This window comes from Cyprinus carpio, chromosome B22 (genome assembly GCF_018340385.1).
Source record: "Cyprinus carpio isolate SPL01 chromosome B22, ASM1834038v1, whole genome shotgun sequence".
Taxonomy (NCBI): Eukaryota; Metazoa; Chordata; class Actinopteri; order Cypriniformes; family Cyprinidae; genus Cyprinus; species Cyprinus carpio.
Genome location: NC_056618.1, coordinates 14,282,209 through 14,301,645, shown reverse-complemented (window position 1 = coordinate 14,301,645; position 19,437 = coordinate 14,282,209). Strand labels below are relative to the sequence as shown.

General features: G+C 36.8%; 1 protein-coding gene across 2 annotated transcripts; it reads left to right on the top strand.

Moving 5' to 3' along the window:
• The first annotated feature begins 9,047 nt into the window (after window positions 1–9,047).
• tbxa2r (thromboxane A2 receptor) lies at window positions 9,048–18,601 on the top strand. 2 transcript variants are annotated; one of them, XM_019103008.2, is made up of 3 exons: window positions 9,048–9,320; window positions 13,412–14,268; window positions 16,384–18,601. In XM_019103008.2, the coding sequence occupies exons 2-3, from the start codon at window positions 13,453–13,455 to the stop codon at window positions 16,723–16,725; spliced, it is 1,158 nt and encodes a 385-aa protein (XP_018958553.1). In that variant the 5' UTR covers window positions 9,048–9,320; window positions 13,412–13,452; the 3' UTR covers window positions 16,726–18,601. The 2 variants fall into 2 exon arrangements, with proteins under 2 accessions (XP_018958553.1, XP_042605421.1); XM_042749487.1 differs by lacking the exon at window positions 9,048–9,320 and adding an exon at window positions 12,048–12,225.
• The last annotated feature ends 836 nt before the right edge of the window (window positions 18,602–19,437 follow it).

The window sequence follows — 19,437 nt, the reverse complement described above, 5'->3', positions numbered from 1 at the left end:
TTGGTGCAAATCTTCAACAAATGCCACTGGGCTCGCCTGGAGGCTTGAACCATTCACCTGATGCTATTTACTGTCCATGACGGCGTCCTGCTGAAGACGAGAGAACAAAAAGGTTTACATTCAACATGAAATCATGGTAAGAAGCCTTAAAAATCCTGTTTCTAGACAATGCAAAAGAGAAAGTGAAGGAGATCCAGGGCTAATTGCTTTTCTCGTCACTCATCTAACTCATTAGCACTGTTCCTCGGGAGCCCATCAAAGCTCTGTTTGCATCGGAGTGGCCAAAAGCCATGGAAATTTCGAATAAAGAAAGAAGTAAATTGGACCATCCACCGCCCGTGGCAGAGCTGAGCTACAAATGGCACATCAATTGAATCAAGCCATGGAAAAGTAATCCTGCAGAAAGAGCCCGACATCATCTTTGAGAGATGAACAAGATAGAATGCGTTTTGCTCGGAGTAATTGCTTAGAAATTGTTCAATGCACTTGTATTCGGATCTAATCAAGGGCGTGTTCTTTCAAATGCGTTTGATACAACAATGATTGATTGATTTGTTTTCTTGAGTTCTTTTGGTTTGGCAGAGCACTGATTCTTGAGACGTGGGACAAAACTAAACAGTTTTACCTGGTCTTCGTTTTGAAAACGGCAAAATACAAATGCTTTGCTATGAGTCAGAATAATCTAGAATGTTTTTAACATGCATATACCATTTCATTCAATGTACTCTGTTTTACAGAAATGTGGGTGTTATATTAGCACTCACTCCACTGAAACCAACTGTATCCGCCATTATTTTATTTTAAAAATCCCTTTTGATCTGTTAATACTTTTTGTTTCAGTTAATATTAAAAATGCTTCAAAAAAGTTTCCATTTTTCATCAAACAGGGAGTTCAGAAACACCACAGATTTTGGTAAATAATTGGGCTTACATTTTACAGTGGGGCTTGAAAGTTTGGGCACCCCTTGCAGAATCTGTGAAAATGTGAATAATTTTCAAAAAATAGAGATCATACTAAATGCATGTTATTTTTTATTTAGTACTGTCCTGAGTAAGATAATGTACATAAAAAATCCACAAGACAAAAAAATTGCTGAAATTATTAAAATAACCCCATTCAAAAGTTTGGGAACCCTTAAGAGCTGGGGGGTGAAAACTTTTAGAATTTGAAGACCAAGGTAAATTGTACTTAATTTGTGTTCTGGGAAACATACAAGTATCTTCTGTTTCTTACGAAGAGCAGAACTAAATGGAAAAAAATTATATTTCAACAAAATAAGAAAAATTTGGCCATCTTCATCTTGTTCAAAAGTTTTCACCCCCCAACTCTTAATGCATCTTGTTTCCTTCTGGAGCATCAGTGAATGATTGAACCTTTTTAATAGTTGTGTTTGAGTGCCTCAATTGTCCTCAGTGTGAAAAGATGTATCTTAAAATCATACAGTCACTGCTGGAAAGGGTTCAACTTTTGAATGGGGTTATTTTAATAATTTCAGCAATTTTTTTGTCTTGTGGACTAAATGTAAACATCTTTTATGTACAATATCTCACTCAGGACAGTACTAAATAAAAAATAACATGCATTTAGTATGATCTCTCTTATTTTTTGAAAATTATTCACATTTTCACAGATTCTGCAAGGGGTGCCCAAACTTTCGAGCCCCACTGTATTTCACCACCATGTCAAAATCATCTTACAAAACGTAAAGAAATTGTTTGGGATTTTTAGATAATTTCGCTACTTTTTAACTAGTGACTCTAGAGAAACAAAATGGCTGCTGCTGCGATTCAACAGACAGACAAATGTTGACAAAATCACAACAATACAATACTTTATGCTTGTATACTGTTTGAAATCAATTCACTCACTCAACATTTCACAAATCATGTTAAGTGTTTGGCTCATATTAAATAATGCCTACAGTACAAATGTGCATATTGTGTGAGAAAAAGCAGGTTGCCCAAACGCCACAAGAGTCAATGAGCGACAGTTAGCTGATTGTTCACATGATAAATAGTTAGACATATGTGTTGTTTGTTTGTTTGCTTGCTTGCTTGTTTTGTATGTTATAAAGCAGATGTTAGCAAAGAAGGGAGTTAATTTCGCCTGGAAGCTGAACAGATCAGTTCAGTCAATCCCATCACCTGCATTACAGATGTTTCGCGGCTTTTCTGGAGCGCATCTAGAAACATGCGATCAAATGTTACTGAATTCAGCTTTAAGTACCTCAGTACCTCAGGTTTGAGCTCTCTGTTATGCTAATCCAATTCTTATGCGACCTTAAACCGAGACCTTTTTTGAGGAGGCAAATGACTTCTTTCTGAAAATTCGCTTGAATACACTTAGGGTTTATCTCGGCGAGAGGAGAGTGGCTGCTCTCCGAGTTTATTATGCAAATGAGACAATTTGACAGATTGCGTGCAACCCTTCATAATCACTGTTCACGGACGGCTGGCTGCAGCACAAGCCGTTTCACTGGGCGGCGCGCGCTTATACCGAGCTTTTGGGCTCTTTTAACTAAATATGCTCTCAAAACATTTTCACGGCACTTACAGAGCGTTTTACATCCCGAACACGATGGGTGCTGCTGGGTCCACAGCTTTTTATTAGCCCAGAAACAACATTTCTGGCAAACTATAACCATGTTGATTTCTAAATAATTGAGTTTATAGCAATGATGTTGTTGCACGACCAACAAGCTTTGTTATGGTTATTATTGGCTACTGTAGATGTATTTAAAACATGTTGGAAATGGTATCGATGACGTCTTCCATTACTCATATGACTTCAAATACCCGCCATTTTTTTGGAATCAGAAGCACGACTGTGCCAACGGTGAAATAAATATTTAAATGCTTAAAGTTCTAAAAGAGAATAATGGTGAATATTGAATTTAATACAATAAATTCATAATTTAGAGTGCTAAAAAATCCTCAAAAACATTATAATGTCTAATAACATTCAAAGTACTGTATTCCTATTTGTTCACTTTGCTGTTTGCATTAGCGTTATAAATACAGCTAAACGTTTAGTGTCTGTTTTATAATTGCACATCAAGTGTTTTTGTCTGTTTTGTGCCCTCAGCTAATGAGTATTATCGTGTGCATGTGGATGGTTGTGCTGCATTGTGTGGTAGCCTATGAGGCTAAAATAACATTATTTAAAATCACATGTGTCGGATGTTTTTATTTTACTCACGACAATGAACAAACCCATTTCTGCACTACAAAGGCTAGGCTACCTCTTTTCACCTTTTCTGTGGAGTTTAGTTTTATTCACTAGCATGATTCCGTGCTGCCCTCTTGTGACAGAAACTGGGAGCGATTTACTTTTGCACATTATTTACTTCCAAACGAAGCCCAAAGGAATATTTCCCGCCCAAATAGTCACATTGCTCATAATGGATCCAGAAGATGCTTTTTATGATGAATAATTTGCCCGATTAGACAATAACAATCTTGTGAAATGAGACGAGATCTCTCATATTAATGGATTCTGTGGAAATGACAAAACCAGAATATTTTGTTAAGGAGTTTTTCCTAGTTTACTTCTGATAAAATGCTCTGCTGTAGGAGGCTATATCTGTTTTTTACTACATTAAAAAAACATGGTTGCTATAGTTAAACCATAAATTAACCATGGTTTTGCTACACTAACCATAGTTTAACCATGGTTTTTGAAGTAAAAATGTGGTTTTACAAATGATAATCAATACACACACACAAAAAGCATGGTTACTACATTTTTACTACAATGCTTTACGGGACTGCATAATAAACTGGTCTCAGGTGCGAGATGACAGATTATATTGTTTTATTCTTATTTTAATATAGTTACATTCTCTCTTACCACCTGTCTAGTGTTTTTTCCTGCATTTTGACAGTGGCATGCTGGGATAGACTCTTTCACTCCACAGAGGATGACGCAGTTTAGAAGATGGATGGATAGTCACTTATAGTATGTGCATGATGTGAATTACTAAGAGAAAATGTGCTAATATTCAAAAGAATTTAAAGAACTAGTTGTTACAAAAAGTACCATAGTGATACAGCTAGTGGTAGTATTAGGATCTGAAATACACCAGGGTATTTTCAAGAATTGCATGTTAGCCTAATCTATGTTATGTTTACATACCATGGCATTTCCACAGTACTCAAAAAACATGGGGCTATCATGGTATATTTCCCGTAAAAGGGTACAAACCTTGTTGGTAATACCCTGCTACTGTTATGTAAGTGGTAGTAAGAGGGTTACATAAAACACTGTGTTCCTGCTCAACTCGGTAAGAACTTGTTTTGAGGACCACAAGATCTTCACAGACATCAGCACAGAATCATTTAGACTCCAGACCCATTTGTTTGTTTTGGAAAGCATTTCCTCCAGCAGTTCAGAGGTCAGAATTTCTGGCCAGCAGCCTTATTTGGTATATCTTCTTCAGTCTCTTCAGAGTTGATTGCTGAAGACTCCTTGCAGTGATTGATGGATCACTTACAAGAGATTGTTGGAACATGTCTGGATAATTACTTATCATGGAAATCAGTGCCAGTTTTGTGGGAATATTTGGTTTGTTTGTTTTGGTTTTCACTTAGAAACCATTTGATCTAGTTTCAGCGCGGCTGTATGCGATCGACGCATGCGCACAACCACGTGCGCTATTCGCGCCTTTAGGAAAATCGGGTTGCATGCCACGCATATGAGCTAAGTATATTTCAGATTTTAGACAGAAATACGTCGTCGGAGCGATATATCAACAAGCCAGCTGCAGGCAGTTTCATGCGTTTAAGAGAGATGAATGATAAAGGAAATTAAAAAAAAAAAAAAAACATTTAAATAATGGCACGAAATTGGCATCGCTGTTGTACAGAAAATAATGCGGATAACGCGTATTGTAATGAAAAAACAGTGGTGTTACCATCTAAAACCACTTAAAATCGTTTCAGTATGCTATAAGGATGTGTACATTTACCATGAGGAATAGGCTATAGTAGTTGGCGAATTATTAACTGATTTTTAGGTTAAAAATTATGAACATATAAGGAAACATGTAGCTACATTTTAGGTGCTTTCACTTTTTCTTTGTATTTATTTTATTTTATTGTCAAAATTAATAGACTCATAAAATTAAAGCTCCTAAAACTGCATGTATAATAGTTTTAGATGAATTATAACACTAAGACAGTGTTTAAAAATTTCCTGTCATCTACCCAGTCATCCATCATGTTGATTTGGATGCTGTTAGTGTGATCAGTCTGGAATCGTGCTGTGTACTTTTTTCCCCGTTCGAGTTCAAATACAGGCTGTCTGTAACACACCCTCCCTCTGGGTTAAATGACTAGAGCTCTCTTAAAGGCACCTGCCTGCGGTCAAGACCTAATGCTGTTCTCTCCTGGAGCCAGGAGTGAGTGTGGGTTCGCAGAGGCGTGTTGTGAAACAGTGGGACAGCCGTGACCTTGATCTGTACCCGTGTGCCAGGGTGCCGGCGTGGGCATCAGGTGTTGGCATCTGCGCTGCAGGTGCCCGTGCCCAATTAAAGGGGCGGCTTGACAAGCTGTAGCAGGCCTTTAATTTAATTACATGGAAATGCACTGATTCGGGGTGAAATGAAGCAGAACGTGTCTGTTTGTTAGCTGCAGATGACTGCCACTTGACTGACAGAGCGCTTGGATTCAGGTGTGCTGGCTGATGGGTTTTTTGGGCTTATTAACACGGGTTCACTGCGCTTGGAGGACCTACCACGGTGTATCATGGATCTGTCTGTCTGATAAAGCAATAAAGCTGAATCTCCTTGTATACACTTAGAATTAAAGGGAACGTTCATTCGAAAAGATATTTTGAACGTTTCAACTGCATGGTGTTGGTGAAAGGTCTCCTTTTTTGGGCTACCAAATTTAATGAAATGCAGCAAGCTCCCTAGCTAACAGGGAACGTTCTCAGAACGTTCTGGCAAAGTTCTCTCAAAGTTATGAACTAACGTTCTTTCAGGAACATTGATAGAACATTCATTCAGAGTTATATGGTCTTTAATAATGTTTTCATAATGTTATCAAAGCCAAAAATGTTTATGCATACACATTTATAAAGAGATCATAAATCGTACATTTATAAAATGTTTTAGTGTGATGTTCTTCTAACGTTTTTTTTTTAATGTCACTACTTGTTTCTGAACATTCCGAAAACATTCAAAAATAACATTTCCATAATGTCTGCATGCTTCCTAATCATTCATATAACCAAAAACGTTTAAAAACAGTATGTTTACAAAAATTCATAAATAATATTTTCATAATTAAACGAAACATTGGCAAAATGTTCTTAGAACATACTTTTGTTGGCTGGGGTTATACCGTTTTATTTCTGAAACGTTTGACGTTTTTCTAACGATTTCTTTCCCATGTCACTCAGCATGTTTTAGTCCCAAAATTAGTAGCTATTCAGAATGAAAAAAAATTCTAAAATGGAATGTTCCCTTAATTAACAGTCACATAACTAAAAAATGTTTTTAAAACATTTCAAAAACTCGACATTTTAACGGTTCAGCGAACATTCAGAATTAACGTTGGATAGAACTTTTATTTTTGTTGGCTGGGGCTGTACTTTTAAAAATAAAGATTTCTTTTGCAAGTTGGCTTTATTTCTGCAAGATTTTAAGTGATATCCGTGAGCAGGTTTGTAAATGAATAGTCCCAAAATTAGTAGCTATTCACCATGTCACTCAGCATGTTTTAGTCCCAAAATTAGTAGCTATTCAGAAGCAGCATATGTAACATGGCAGAAAATCAAAGTGTATGACACAACTGAACAATATTTCTGGAATATATCATACCGCCCTTCTCTGGAGACGCTCAAACGACAAGCAGATCACAATTAACGCTCTGAGAGATAGTTCAGATAAGTTATAAACTCTTAACATCTGCTCTTAACTTGGCTGAGAGTCCGCGTCTGAAAATAACCCTAGACAAGCCATAAAAGTCGGTAGCATAAGATAAATCAGGTCATAAGTTCAGCCATATGTGTTTGGATTATAGTGTCTCATTCGGTCATGTGGTTTGTGTTATTTGCAAGGGGAGCAGATCAGCTAACTTGGCAGGCCTCGCAAGGAATGCAAGTGCAATGCTGATGCCCAAAAGAGCATTAATCATCAAAGGCACAAGTGCAATAAACATGTCTTTATGTACGTTTATTTAAAAACCAAAACTATGCAGAGAATGTTTTTCTTGCTAATTGCATAGGCTTGCAAAATGCCAGATGTTTAGCATTAATTGCGAATGTTAACTGTTAACTGTTGCGTTGCATTAAATGATCGACGACATGTCATTACCACAGTAAAACAGATTGTTATTGTCTCATAGATGAATAAAAAGAGAGATAGGGATAGTAATGGCAGCTAACAGCTAATCGCAGCGCAACACATGTTGTTTTCTCAGTGTTGATGGATGTAATTAGCATGCTATGCTAAAATGTTTCCTTGGCTAAGTGGAAACAGACATTATGTCCTCTAAAGTTCCATAATTGTCAGAGATTCTTCACCTATCAGATGTTTATTGATGTCATGAACGCTCACAGGGCTTTAGCTTCACCCCACACAAGTATCTGATCAAGTGCTAATGCATAACAGAAGTATAGACCCTTTGAAGATATTTGGTAAGTACTAGAGTGAAAAAAATAGTAGAAAAAGTTTGTGGACTTGAAAGGACTATTACCCAGCTGACAAAAATAAGGTCTAAGAACATTTTGCTAGTGTTCCCATTAAGTTGTGTTCTCTGAACATTTAAAAACACGTAAATGTCACAGACAATTCACAGACAAGGCTTAAGGCTAGTCCCAGACTAAAATACTGAAAAAATACTGAAAATATCTTGCTCTTACATATCTTAAAATATGTCAGTGCCATTGTGCTTACTCAAGATGCACACCTGAAAACTGCACACTTTTTATAAGGCATTTTTATAAAAGCAGCTTAAAAATCTTAATTTAAGAACTAGTCCTGGCTTAAGCTAAGCCCCATCTGTGAAACCAGGCCTAAGTGTTTTAAAAAAAATTTGGTTATGCAAATTATAGCATTCCATTTTATAATTTTATAAATATTATGGGAACATTAGTTTTGAACGTTCTTTTAACAGAATTAACATTAAAACAAACAAACAAAAATGTGCTAACATTTTAGGAAAAACCAGGTAACTCCCCAGCTAACAATATTATGTTCTATGCATATTTTGCTAACGATGTTCTCAGAAGGTCCAGTTTTTTGAATGTTTCAAAAACATTTAATGTTAGTTATTCAAAGGTAAAGGGAGCATGCAAACATTGTGCAAATGTTATTTCTGAATGTTCTCTGAATGTTCTGAAACAAGTAACATTTAAAAAACATTATATGAACATCCAACTAAAACATAAGTTTTAAAACATTTAAAAAATGTTTTTGTGTTAACATTTTGAGAACATTCCCTGATAGCACATTTACATTAACATCTGTAAGATGTATTATAGTGTTTGCTCATCTGCAATACATCTATTGGACGTTTCCTATCAGATGTCATATAGACGTAGGCCTAAACTAGATGTCTTTAGGATGTTTATGTACACAGCAGATGCTTTCCAGATCAAAAGTTCTTTAACAGACATCTTGTAGACGTACAGTACGTGTGCTGTCTGAGTTAGAAAAGGCCAGTTGAGTAAACAAACATTTTCTAATGTAACTGGAAGAACGTTTGTTAACAAAACTTTGAGATAACCTTGTCAGAACATTCCGAGAACGTTCCTTAACGTTTGACGGCTCATTTATGTTTAAAAGACAGTGTTTCTTGTTTTTGTTGACTTGAATGCAAAGGACATCACAAGCAGGCATTAGTCACTGGCGTCTGGTGCTTTAAAAAGCTCTTCCGTTTCCACTGTCGTGAATTATTAAAATATAAAGATGCAAAAGCATTTTCCTAGAACCAATAACCGCTCATGCAAAATTAAAGCCATTTGCTGTTGATACACACACAAACAGACGAATTAGAGACCCTCTGTTTATTCAAACATCATAGAACATTTCTGCCCACACTGCATTGGTACTCAAAGCTATCAGAGAGTTTCTGGGATTGATTTTAGCGGTAGAAGTTTCTGGCGGAGACCCAGAGACTCCTTCCGTGAATAGCGTCGATGAAGGAGGAACAGGATGGTGTGTCTCATCATCATCATCATCCTCCTCATCCTCACAGTCGTGTGTATTTGAGCGGGGTTGGAGTGTGTTAGCAGGATGGAGGTAATGGGAGGCAGAGCTTGAGATCCGCAGACCGACTGAAGGAATGCGCACCGGACTTCCACACGTTCTGAGGTACAGTACAACGTTTTGAGTTCAACATCTTAAGTCTTGATGTGCGTTTCGCTTTTGACTTTAGTTTAGGAAGTAAACTTCGCAGAGGAGTTGCGTTTTCTTTGGTTGTTTGAATGCAAAAAAATATCTACTTTTGTAAACTTGTCAACCACAATAGCGTCAATGCCAAAACTAAGTCTGCATTATTGAATATGTAAGCAACGTTAGTACAAAGTTTAAACGACTTAGTCAGAAGAAACGCTTGTAAAAACGCATTTTCAGCGTTTGAACCATTTCAAAATATATATCAAATTATTTAAAACAACAAAACATATTTTTGTTTTTGTAAAAACGTTTTAAGAACATTTTTAAAGATCAGATAAGTCCCACAGCTTATAAAAAATATGTTCTAAGAACGTTTTGCTAACGTTCTATTAAGTTAGGAACATATGTTAATTCTTAATGTTTTCAGAACGTTCAAACAAATGTTTAAAAAACAGATGTTATAATGAACGTTAAGGGAACATGCACGTTCGCTTGACGTTTAGTAACATTTAAAGAACGTTACATGAATGTCCCAACTAAAACGTTTTAGAAATAAAACGTTCCATGAATATAAGTAATTAAAATGAACAAAAAAAATATTATTAATCTAATTAAAACGTAATTAATGCATAACACTGTGTCATATTTCTGGAATATTTTCTATGTGGTATATAATTTTATGATATAAGCAACATATTTTACATATTATTTTAATAGTAAGTTTGAGCTGCATTTGTGCATGGGTGGAGCCTTTTTTACATGATGCATTACATAAATACAATAAATAGCTATATGCTACAAAAAGTACATATAAATGATTGAGTCCCCTTACCTCGTAGTACTTTGTGGTTTTTAAACTGTTATCTAACATTTGATGCATTTAATAATAATCTGTCCTAGGCCTGTCTCGTTTAACCTAGTTCTTCAGAAAACGCTCATGTTCTGGTGCGTAAAACCCCCCAGAAATCACTCATCCGAAGAAACTTCAGTCAAACACATACATCATAAGAGTTTATACAATAAAAAATAATCTTATTCTCCAACAACAATAATCATATTTAATAAATAGTCTGTTTTGCCCAGAATAGCCTGTTTTGCCGATGTTTTACACTCCTGCATTTCCACACATGCAGCCGAATGCTGAAAACCTTATATGTGGACACACGCATGCAAACCAGTTGCAGATTTCCCGGCCCACTCTCTGGCGTTGACATTCGCCAAGCTGATTTCTGGGCCTCATTTGATGGAATTCGATTAGGAGTGCGCCGTGGAAAGCTCTGTGTTTGGCTAATGTAGTTTGTTTTGGAATAACGCTACTAAGAGAGATGCACAAACACCATCAGCAGCCTCAGGTTTCTGTACACTGGATCCTCATTAATGGCTATTACGAGTGGAAACACCACCGATGTGTTCAGATGTTTAGGCTTTTGCCTGATGATTAATATCGGCACTTAAGGTATCGATCTGAACGTGTTTGTGGATGAAGACACTCATGTTTAATGGCCAAACTGGAGTTTGGATCCACTTTACACTCCTTTGGGATTCATGTGTTTTTTACACACAAAAAGATGTGGCTCAAAATATACCTGAGATCTGGATGTTTTTATGCAGATCCACTGAACTTCTGCAAACGCAGTTTAAATCTTTGCATTAGCGTGCATTATTTTCAGTGTTAGCTTTAGCATGATGCAAATTGAAGCAATCAAGGACACACATTAAAGTGAGTTTGAGGGATATTAATGAGGAGAGTGCCTGAAACCTTCTTAATTGCATTAAAATCACTGTAACCCGTGGCCCCAATTGAAAGTTTGACACTAATAAGCAACTAATATTCAGTAAATAGTGCACTTATTAACAACAATAATCAGAATAATAAAGTCTTTCATAGCACATATATATATATTTTGCGGTCAGTTTTGAATGAATCTTATCCATTCAGAAGAATCTATATTAAAGCAGTAATTAGTAGCTGTGTATTATATTGCTTTTGTAAAATATAACGATAAACAATCACATTTAATAATAATAACAATAATAAAAAACTATATCAATAATAGGTCATTATATTATATCAATGGATAAATGTTAAATAATAATAATAATAGGTTAATTAAACTACTTAATGCAAAATGTTATTTAATAATAACAATAATATAATTATAATAATAATAAAAGGTTAGGCTAATCATATCACCTAATGGAAGATTATTTTCTAATGTAATTAAAATATTAAATTAAAATGATTGTAATTACTAATATTGATAGCTTAGTTTAATTGTGAAAATTCAAGGATTTTTATAATATTTATTGTTATTGGGTTATAGTAATTATATTAATGCAAGAAAGATTTATGGTATATTAGTTATATCACTTACTAAAATATTAATAATAATAATTATTATTATTATTGGGTTAATGAAGAAATGTTTCATTATTATTATTATTATTATTATTTATTATTAAAAATAATACAAATTAGACTAAAACTTTAATTTCAGCAAATGTTATGTTTGAGGCTTGTTTATTGTTGGTATGATCTGACAGCTCTGATTGTTCATCAGATATCTGACGTTTCCTCTTGACATCTATGACGGTTTCATCCGTCACGGTCCATGTTTTTGTTTCTGTGTGCTGTCAAACATCTGCTTAGAATGAAGCATTCTGTACTATTGCACAAGATGTTGGGAAAAAAACACACGCAGGAATGAGACTCGTTTATTCCGTTTGCTAGCAAAACAATGTCTCAGAACCAAATAAGTCATGCATTAGTGCACAGTCCTGGCGCCATAGATATGTACGGCCAACAGTAAAAATCAAGATGCCCCAACATTGCACAACACCGAAATTTAAATTCCTGAAGAATTGGAATAAGCTTTCACAGGTTTGTGTTTTATCTGTATTAACTTGATATTACGGGTTTTTAAACTATGGTAACTTTTTAACATCATGTTAGCTAACGGCTTCTTCTTGTTGTATTGTTAGCTTGCTATAGCTAAATCACCTGCTGAAGTCTGATGCAGACATAGATATTTATACATTCATGTAATAACGGACACACAGTCATCTTGACCTCAAATTTTCACGCACCACTCTAATCTTATTTTTAGTATAAAAATTGTTCTTCTTTTGGCAAACGTAAAAGCCCTTTGCAAAAGTATAACAAGCGTCAGGCTGATGGAAATGTAAATTCGTGTCTGTACAGTAGAGGGCTGCCATTCTGAATTCCATGAAGAGAAGTTAAACACTGTTCAGTAAAAAAAACAAACAAAAAAAAAAACATGAAATGCAAATGTTATCTGAAATCATTAATTGGATCATCGAAGGTCAGCAGCGAAGACACTGGTTAATTAAATGGGATTAAAAACATAAAGGATATTTGGATTATTTTGCATACTAATTATTGCAGGTTTGTGCCATATCTATTATTGCAGGTTTGTGCATTTCATTTTTTATATTCATTTTGAAGAATACTGAATCTGTTTTTGTGCAAGTGAGATGAGTAAAGGCATGTTCACATTTAGTCTAGAACTACAGGAACATTATGTTCACACAGCGCACGCAATTTACTCGAGATTTCTCTCAACATGCGGACAGGAGAGCTGTCAGTCAATAAATGGGAAAAAAGTAACTGCCATTATTTATTTGAAAATTAAAAAGTAAATAAGTAATGCGTTACTTTAGTTACTTGAAAAGGTAATCTGATTACTCTTGGAAAAGTAATCTGATTACTGAATCTAATTTAATCTCATTAATCTAATAAAAGTAATCTGATTACTCTTGGAAAGGTAATCTGATTACTCTTGGAAAATATGAATCTAATTACTGATTAAAAAGTAATCAGATTACTTGCAAAAAAAGTGATCCGATTACTCATAAATAAACGAATTTGATTACTCGTAAAAAAGTAATCTGATTATTGTTGAAAAACATTAATCTGATTACTCTCTAAAAAGTAATCTGATTACTCATGTCCTTTGTAATGATTTACCCTCAACACTGCCTATATATATATATCTATGTGCTTAGCAACATTTCTTAAGCATTTCCATTGTTTTTCTCCATCGCAGGTTCACAGAATAAAACAAACCCATCTTCAGCAGTCGCCATCATGGTTTCCTCACTGTTCGCCATCAACAAATCGTCGGCGCTGAGCAACACGACTCCGCTTTGTTTCTCCATCAACAGCCAGCTTTTCAGACACAACCACACCATCACCCCGGCATACTTCTCGGCAGTCTTCAGCGCCCTCGGCTTGAGCTCCAACCTCTTCGCTTTGGTGGTTCTGGCCAAGACCTTCCACCACACCAAGAGCCGCTCACGCTCCTCCTTCCTACTCTTCCTCGGAGGGTTGGTGTTAACCGACTTCATGGGACTGTTGGTCACCGGGTCCATCGTGGTGTCCTTCCACATTACGCACTTCAACTGGCGCCAGCTAGACCCTCATTGCCATTTCTGCAATTTCATGGGAATGTCGATGGTTTTCTACGGCCTTTGCCCACTGCTTCTCGGAGCCACGATGGCCGTGGAGCGATTTGTAGGCATCAACCGACCCTTCGCCCGCTCCACCACCATGTCCAACAGCAGAGCGTGTTTGAAGGTGGCCATGGTTTGGGTCACGGCCGGCTGCATCAGTCTCCTGCCGTTGGCCGGATTGGGAAGCTACCGTCTCCAGTTTCCCGGTTCCTGGTGCTTCCTCAACATCAGCTCCAGACCGCTGGATATGACCTTCGGTTTGATCTTCTCACTCGTGGGTTTGCTGTCGCTGGCCCTGTCGTTCCTGCTCAACACGGTGAGCGTCATCACCCTACTGAGGGTGTGTTGCGGAAAGGACAGCGCTCAACGGAGGCGAGACTATGAAGTGGAGATGATGGTGCAGCTGATTCTGATCATGACCATCGCCTCTGTCTGCTGGTGCCCTCTACTGGTGAGTGATTAAACTACATTGACAACTAATGAATACTAAGTGTGTTGGCCAACTGACCAAAATGAGCTGTTTCCGAAACTTAGTAAGACGCCTACAAAGTAGGCAACATCGTAACCAAGAAGGAATCTTGTAGAGGAGTATCACGGGTTCAGTTAAGCTAAATCCACAGCGTTTGTGGCAAAATGTTGAAAAAGTAACTTTCACTTCCCCTCCTTTAATAAAATAATAACGTACAACTTGTGAAATAAAGGGGAATATTTAAATAACCCAATGATAATTATTATTATGATTATTATTATTATTTTAAAAAATATTCTTTCATTTTATAGTGTATATTTTATAGTGACACCTTTCAGTAACTCGTCCACCATTTTCAGGTTGTTTCTCGTTAAGCTCAGTGCAATGCATTCTGGGATGAGACATTGAAGTTTGGCTATAAAATAGCACCTACGTAGCTTACTAGGTTTGGAACAGTTTCAAGTCCACTAAAAAGGTAAAACTAGGCGTTTATGTGGACATGTCAGACTTTAGTTTGTATTGGATTCAAACAATCCCCGTTTTAGATCCAGATGTCACGAACATCTGGTATGTACTCGCAGTGTGACGTTACAATTGCTTTCTGTAATTGTCCGAATCGTTTATAATTGTCCGTGAAAAACATTGCCATGCGACGCAGGTACGCTACTGATGGCGAGACCAGACACTTTGCTCGTCTAATAACATGCAGGAAAAGGTCTGAGTTCTGCCAAACGAGGAACGTGAAAGAGTCGTGTGAGAACTGCTGATAAGACTAATGGGAAAGAGCCATTTCCTGCTGAAGGGAAGAACAGGAAGTCCTCAGCAACAAAGACACACTTCCTATTTCTAACAAAACTCAAATTCACCGTTAGCCAATCGTCTGCTTAATGAACTGCAACCGTGTGTTTCTTCAGACTGTGCCCTTTTTTATACTTTTATAGGACAGGGTTTTTTTTTTTTTTTTTTGGTTGTTTTTTTTTTTTTTTTTTTTTACTTTTTTTGCTCTATTGCCGCTATTTGCAAGTTTTCTTTTATTTTTTTTTATTTTTTATAAAATACCTTTTTATGTGTAGATTTTATATTTTTTTCTTTTCCAAAAACTAAATCTATATTCATATTTTGGCAGAAACTCTATTTACCATGGTAAATGTTTGTATTTTGTGTCATGTTCCACCAAATGCACTGTGTTTATTTGTGTGTGTGTGAGCATGTGTATTTTGTCAAGTGAACACTCAGCAAAGGTCAGTGATTCAGTACTACTTCACTACTTTTATCTGCGTTTTCTCTTTTTTTTTTAACAGCTAAGTGTTTATGTTAACAACAAACCCATTTGTTATCTTGCAGCTATTTGGAAAAACATCCAGAAAGGTCATGTGATATTTCACCAGTTTCATCCTAAATAAACTTTCTTGCATCCAAATGAGAAGCTGCTGTTGGCTCATTTTATTTCCAGCATCTTTCTTTGTTTTGCTTTTATTTTTCACAATAATAAGGTAAATGTTAACCCTAAAATTAAAATAAAAAATATAAATTACATTTTATTATTTTTATGGCCATTAAGCATGATAATTAAACTCATTTCCCACTCATTTTTTATTTATTTTAATGTTTTTTTTTTTAATTGAAACATTGCTATAAATTAAGTAATAAAAAGTAAATTGAACACAGTACAACAAATACTAGAATTGCACAGCGGAAATTAGAATATTTGATGAATGGGCTAAATGGGCTTACATTTTTTACACAAACAGCTACCTTTCTATTTCTTTCTTTTGATTTTGGGGTGAAATATGACCTAAACATGTTTAATATTTTGGGGGGTGAATATATTTAATATCTACATTATGCAAGTAAATACGTAAACACGTTCCTGGAAATTGCCTCCAACATCCCCAGATGTTACATTCTAGTTATTCTCATTGCAAATATCCATAGGTTTTTGTAAACATTTCGAAATGTACTGTTTACAACGTTGCGATAGCAATGTTTGTGCCGCAGTGATTGTGTTTATTTTATTGACTGACTCAAGTGGAGTTCAAGCATTGGCTCATGCTTGGCGTTACTCTCATCACACTCTCGTTATTTTCCTCTCAACAGGTGTTTATTGCACAGACCGTGCTGTCGGGCAGCGAGCTCGACGTTCAACACCTGCTTCTCTGGCTTCGGTTTGCGACGGGGAACCAGATCCTGGATCCCTGGGTCTACATCCTATTCCGACGTGCCGTACTGAAGCGCATAGCTCCAAAGATGGACTGGTCCCGCGGCTCCATCGTCAGCCTCTATCCGACCATTTCGACGTCCTTCCGCAAGTTCACACGCGCCTCTCTCGGAGGAACGCTTGACCGCTTGGATCACGTCCGGCCGAATCCAGACAAAGCCAGACAAGAGGATATGCCTCCACATGTGTTGGATGCCACTGCGCCACTTAATTCCATTTAGCAGCCAAGTCTAGCATTTACTTTCTACTTCATTAATGATTCAATGTCTAATATGGCGCCCAATGTAGGGTGTGACCCTCCTTTTGAAGACTTTTGTTGTTGCATTGCTTTTCAGAGAGATGCTGACGGCCGGCCTGGCCAAGAAAGTATAGTCGGACACGTTCAAGAAGCGTATATTTGAGCTCCCAAGACGTGGCAAACTCACATGAACTTGGAGAGGGAAGCTGTTGAGGAAAATGTACTGTAGAAACTTGAATAGCAAAGTGGACGTGGCTCGGTTTTTCCAGTTGGCCGGTGATTGGATAAGGAAAAATGATGGGCGGTTGGAGTAGAGGGGTTGGGAAAAAAGTGTGTTTGGTGATGTTGTTTTGGGGGTGGAGCCTTTGCACAATAGTACTCGCCCACTTTGTCTTCAGTTCCTGGAGTTTTTCACATATAGTTACCATTCAAGTCTTCGTTAAAGAGTTTAACCAATCCATGAAGCAAACCAATCAGCTACGAGGTGGATCACAACATTGCAATCTCTGATTTAAAGAAAAAAGTATTTAAAAATAGGACAAAAAGGCTATAATGTGTACTAAAAAAAAAAGTTGCAGTAGAAACTTAAAGTGGCTTGAGAAGGCTTGAGTGGGAAAGTGGGTGGGGCTTGAATTTTACCAGTTGGCCAGTGATTGGATGATGAAAAGTGACATTTGGTCGGAGGGGGAGGTGTTGAAAAATAAGTGTGTTTGATGATGTCATTTTGGGGGCGGAGCCTTTGCACAATACTTTCTGCCCATGTTTTCAGGAGTTCCTCAAGTTTTTTCCCGTTCATTTCCCATTCAAGTCTTCGTTAAAGAGATACCCCCAACCACAATAGCTCCCGCCCACTTTCAGCAGTTCCTGTAGTGCTTTTCCCAGAGGGATTTTTAAAAGAGTTAAAAGCAATTAACCAAACCAACCAACTAGGAGGTCAATCACAAAATTAACTCTTATTTAAAGCAAAAATGTATTTAAAACTCTGATAAAAAGACAAGACTGTATACTCAATGGATAAAATGAAAACATACAGTAGAAAAGTGCAGACTGGGCTCGATTTGGGACGACTCGGCAGTTTTGGCTTGCTTCCCAGACAAACACCCTCCTTTTCCTTTCTGATAAGACCACACACTTGGATAAAATGGGAGACAGCTTTCACCACAAAAGCAATTCTAGTCTATTTCTGGTGTTGTCATAGTACATTTTTGACTTTTGAGGAATTAAACAAGTATTATTACCAGCACAATTTTGGATATTCTTGTGTAAGGAGACACAGGGTTAGCATCAAATGCTGTCAGGGTGAATAATCTGTTTTGATCTCCATTTTGATATCACATGTAAACCTGAGCATTGATGCATAAAAATTATTCAACCCTCTTGTGTTTGGATTGCTTCAGCCAATTGTGCTTTTTTTTGGCAAGCAACATCGCTAAGACCTAGCGCGCACTGCGAACAGAATCTTATCAGCTAGTGTACACTTAAGACAGATTCTTGTGTGCATACAACATGGATTTATGGTCATTTTTAATTATTGAGCTGTTTGGCCAACATGCCATGCCATTTTCCCAGGACACATCCTGGTCAGGATTTCTACATTGCCTAAAATATCCAGGTTTTGGCTTTGGTTTCTTGTTTTCATACTTAATGAAGGTAATGATCGTTTGACCAATAACATGCAGACATTGTACGTAATCAACCAATTGTGGTGCGTGAGACGGTGGGCTCTACAGAGGACGGTCAAAGCGATGCAAATACGTGTACACATAGTGTTCGACGCAACACTGAGCATACCGATCGGTGTATGACATTAAAGTACCGTGAGAGTGATTCAAAAGCACAAGAAGCCGTCTGCTCTCTAGAGCTCTCATGGTACTTTGTCATACAACAATTGATCTGCACAGCGCAAACAAAGCCAAAACGTGGATATTTTAGGCACTATAGAACCTATTTAAAATACACTCCCTAGTAAAATGGCACGTTTGGTCACCCTAGGCCAACAGTTTCATGTTTTGACTTGCGACAAAAAACATGACTTGGACTCGGTGAACATCTGGTGTCTGCGACTTCTCAATAGCGTTCACACACAAGTTGGTTACAAACTAATAAGGGGCTAAATAAGCATTAGCATGACTAGCTGCTAATAAACCATGTTAAATTATTAAAATGAGTAACTTCGGTAATATGCTGTTTTTGAGAGTGGAAAAGTGGGCGGGGCTTGCTTTGCTCAGTTAGCCAGTGATTGGATGATGAAAACAGACAGTTGGTTGGAGGGTGAGGGGTTAAAATATGGGCGGAGCCTTTGCACAATAGAGTGCACAATATGCCCTGCCCATTTTTCAGTAGTTCCTGGAGATCTTCCCATTCCTTTTGCTTATAAAATTCTTCGTTAAAGAGTTAAAAGCCACAATCAAACCAACAAGCTACGAAGTAAATCACAAATCTCTGATTTGAAACAAAACATTTTTTGAAAATTTGACAAAAAGACAAAGTTTACTTGAAGTACTACAGTCCCATGAAGGAACAAAAAACACAAAATAAAAATAAAAAAAATTGAAAAATAAAAAAAAATAAAATACTATAAAACAAAAAAAAATTATTAACAAAGTAAATAGTGTCAATTTTGATTTCACGTTGACTAAAGGAAATTTGTGAGCCATTTGTCGCTCTCCTTTGTTTGTGTATAAAGTGTGAATGT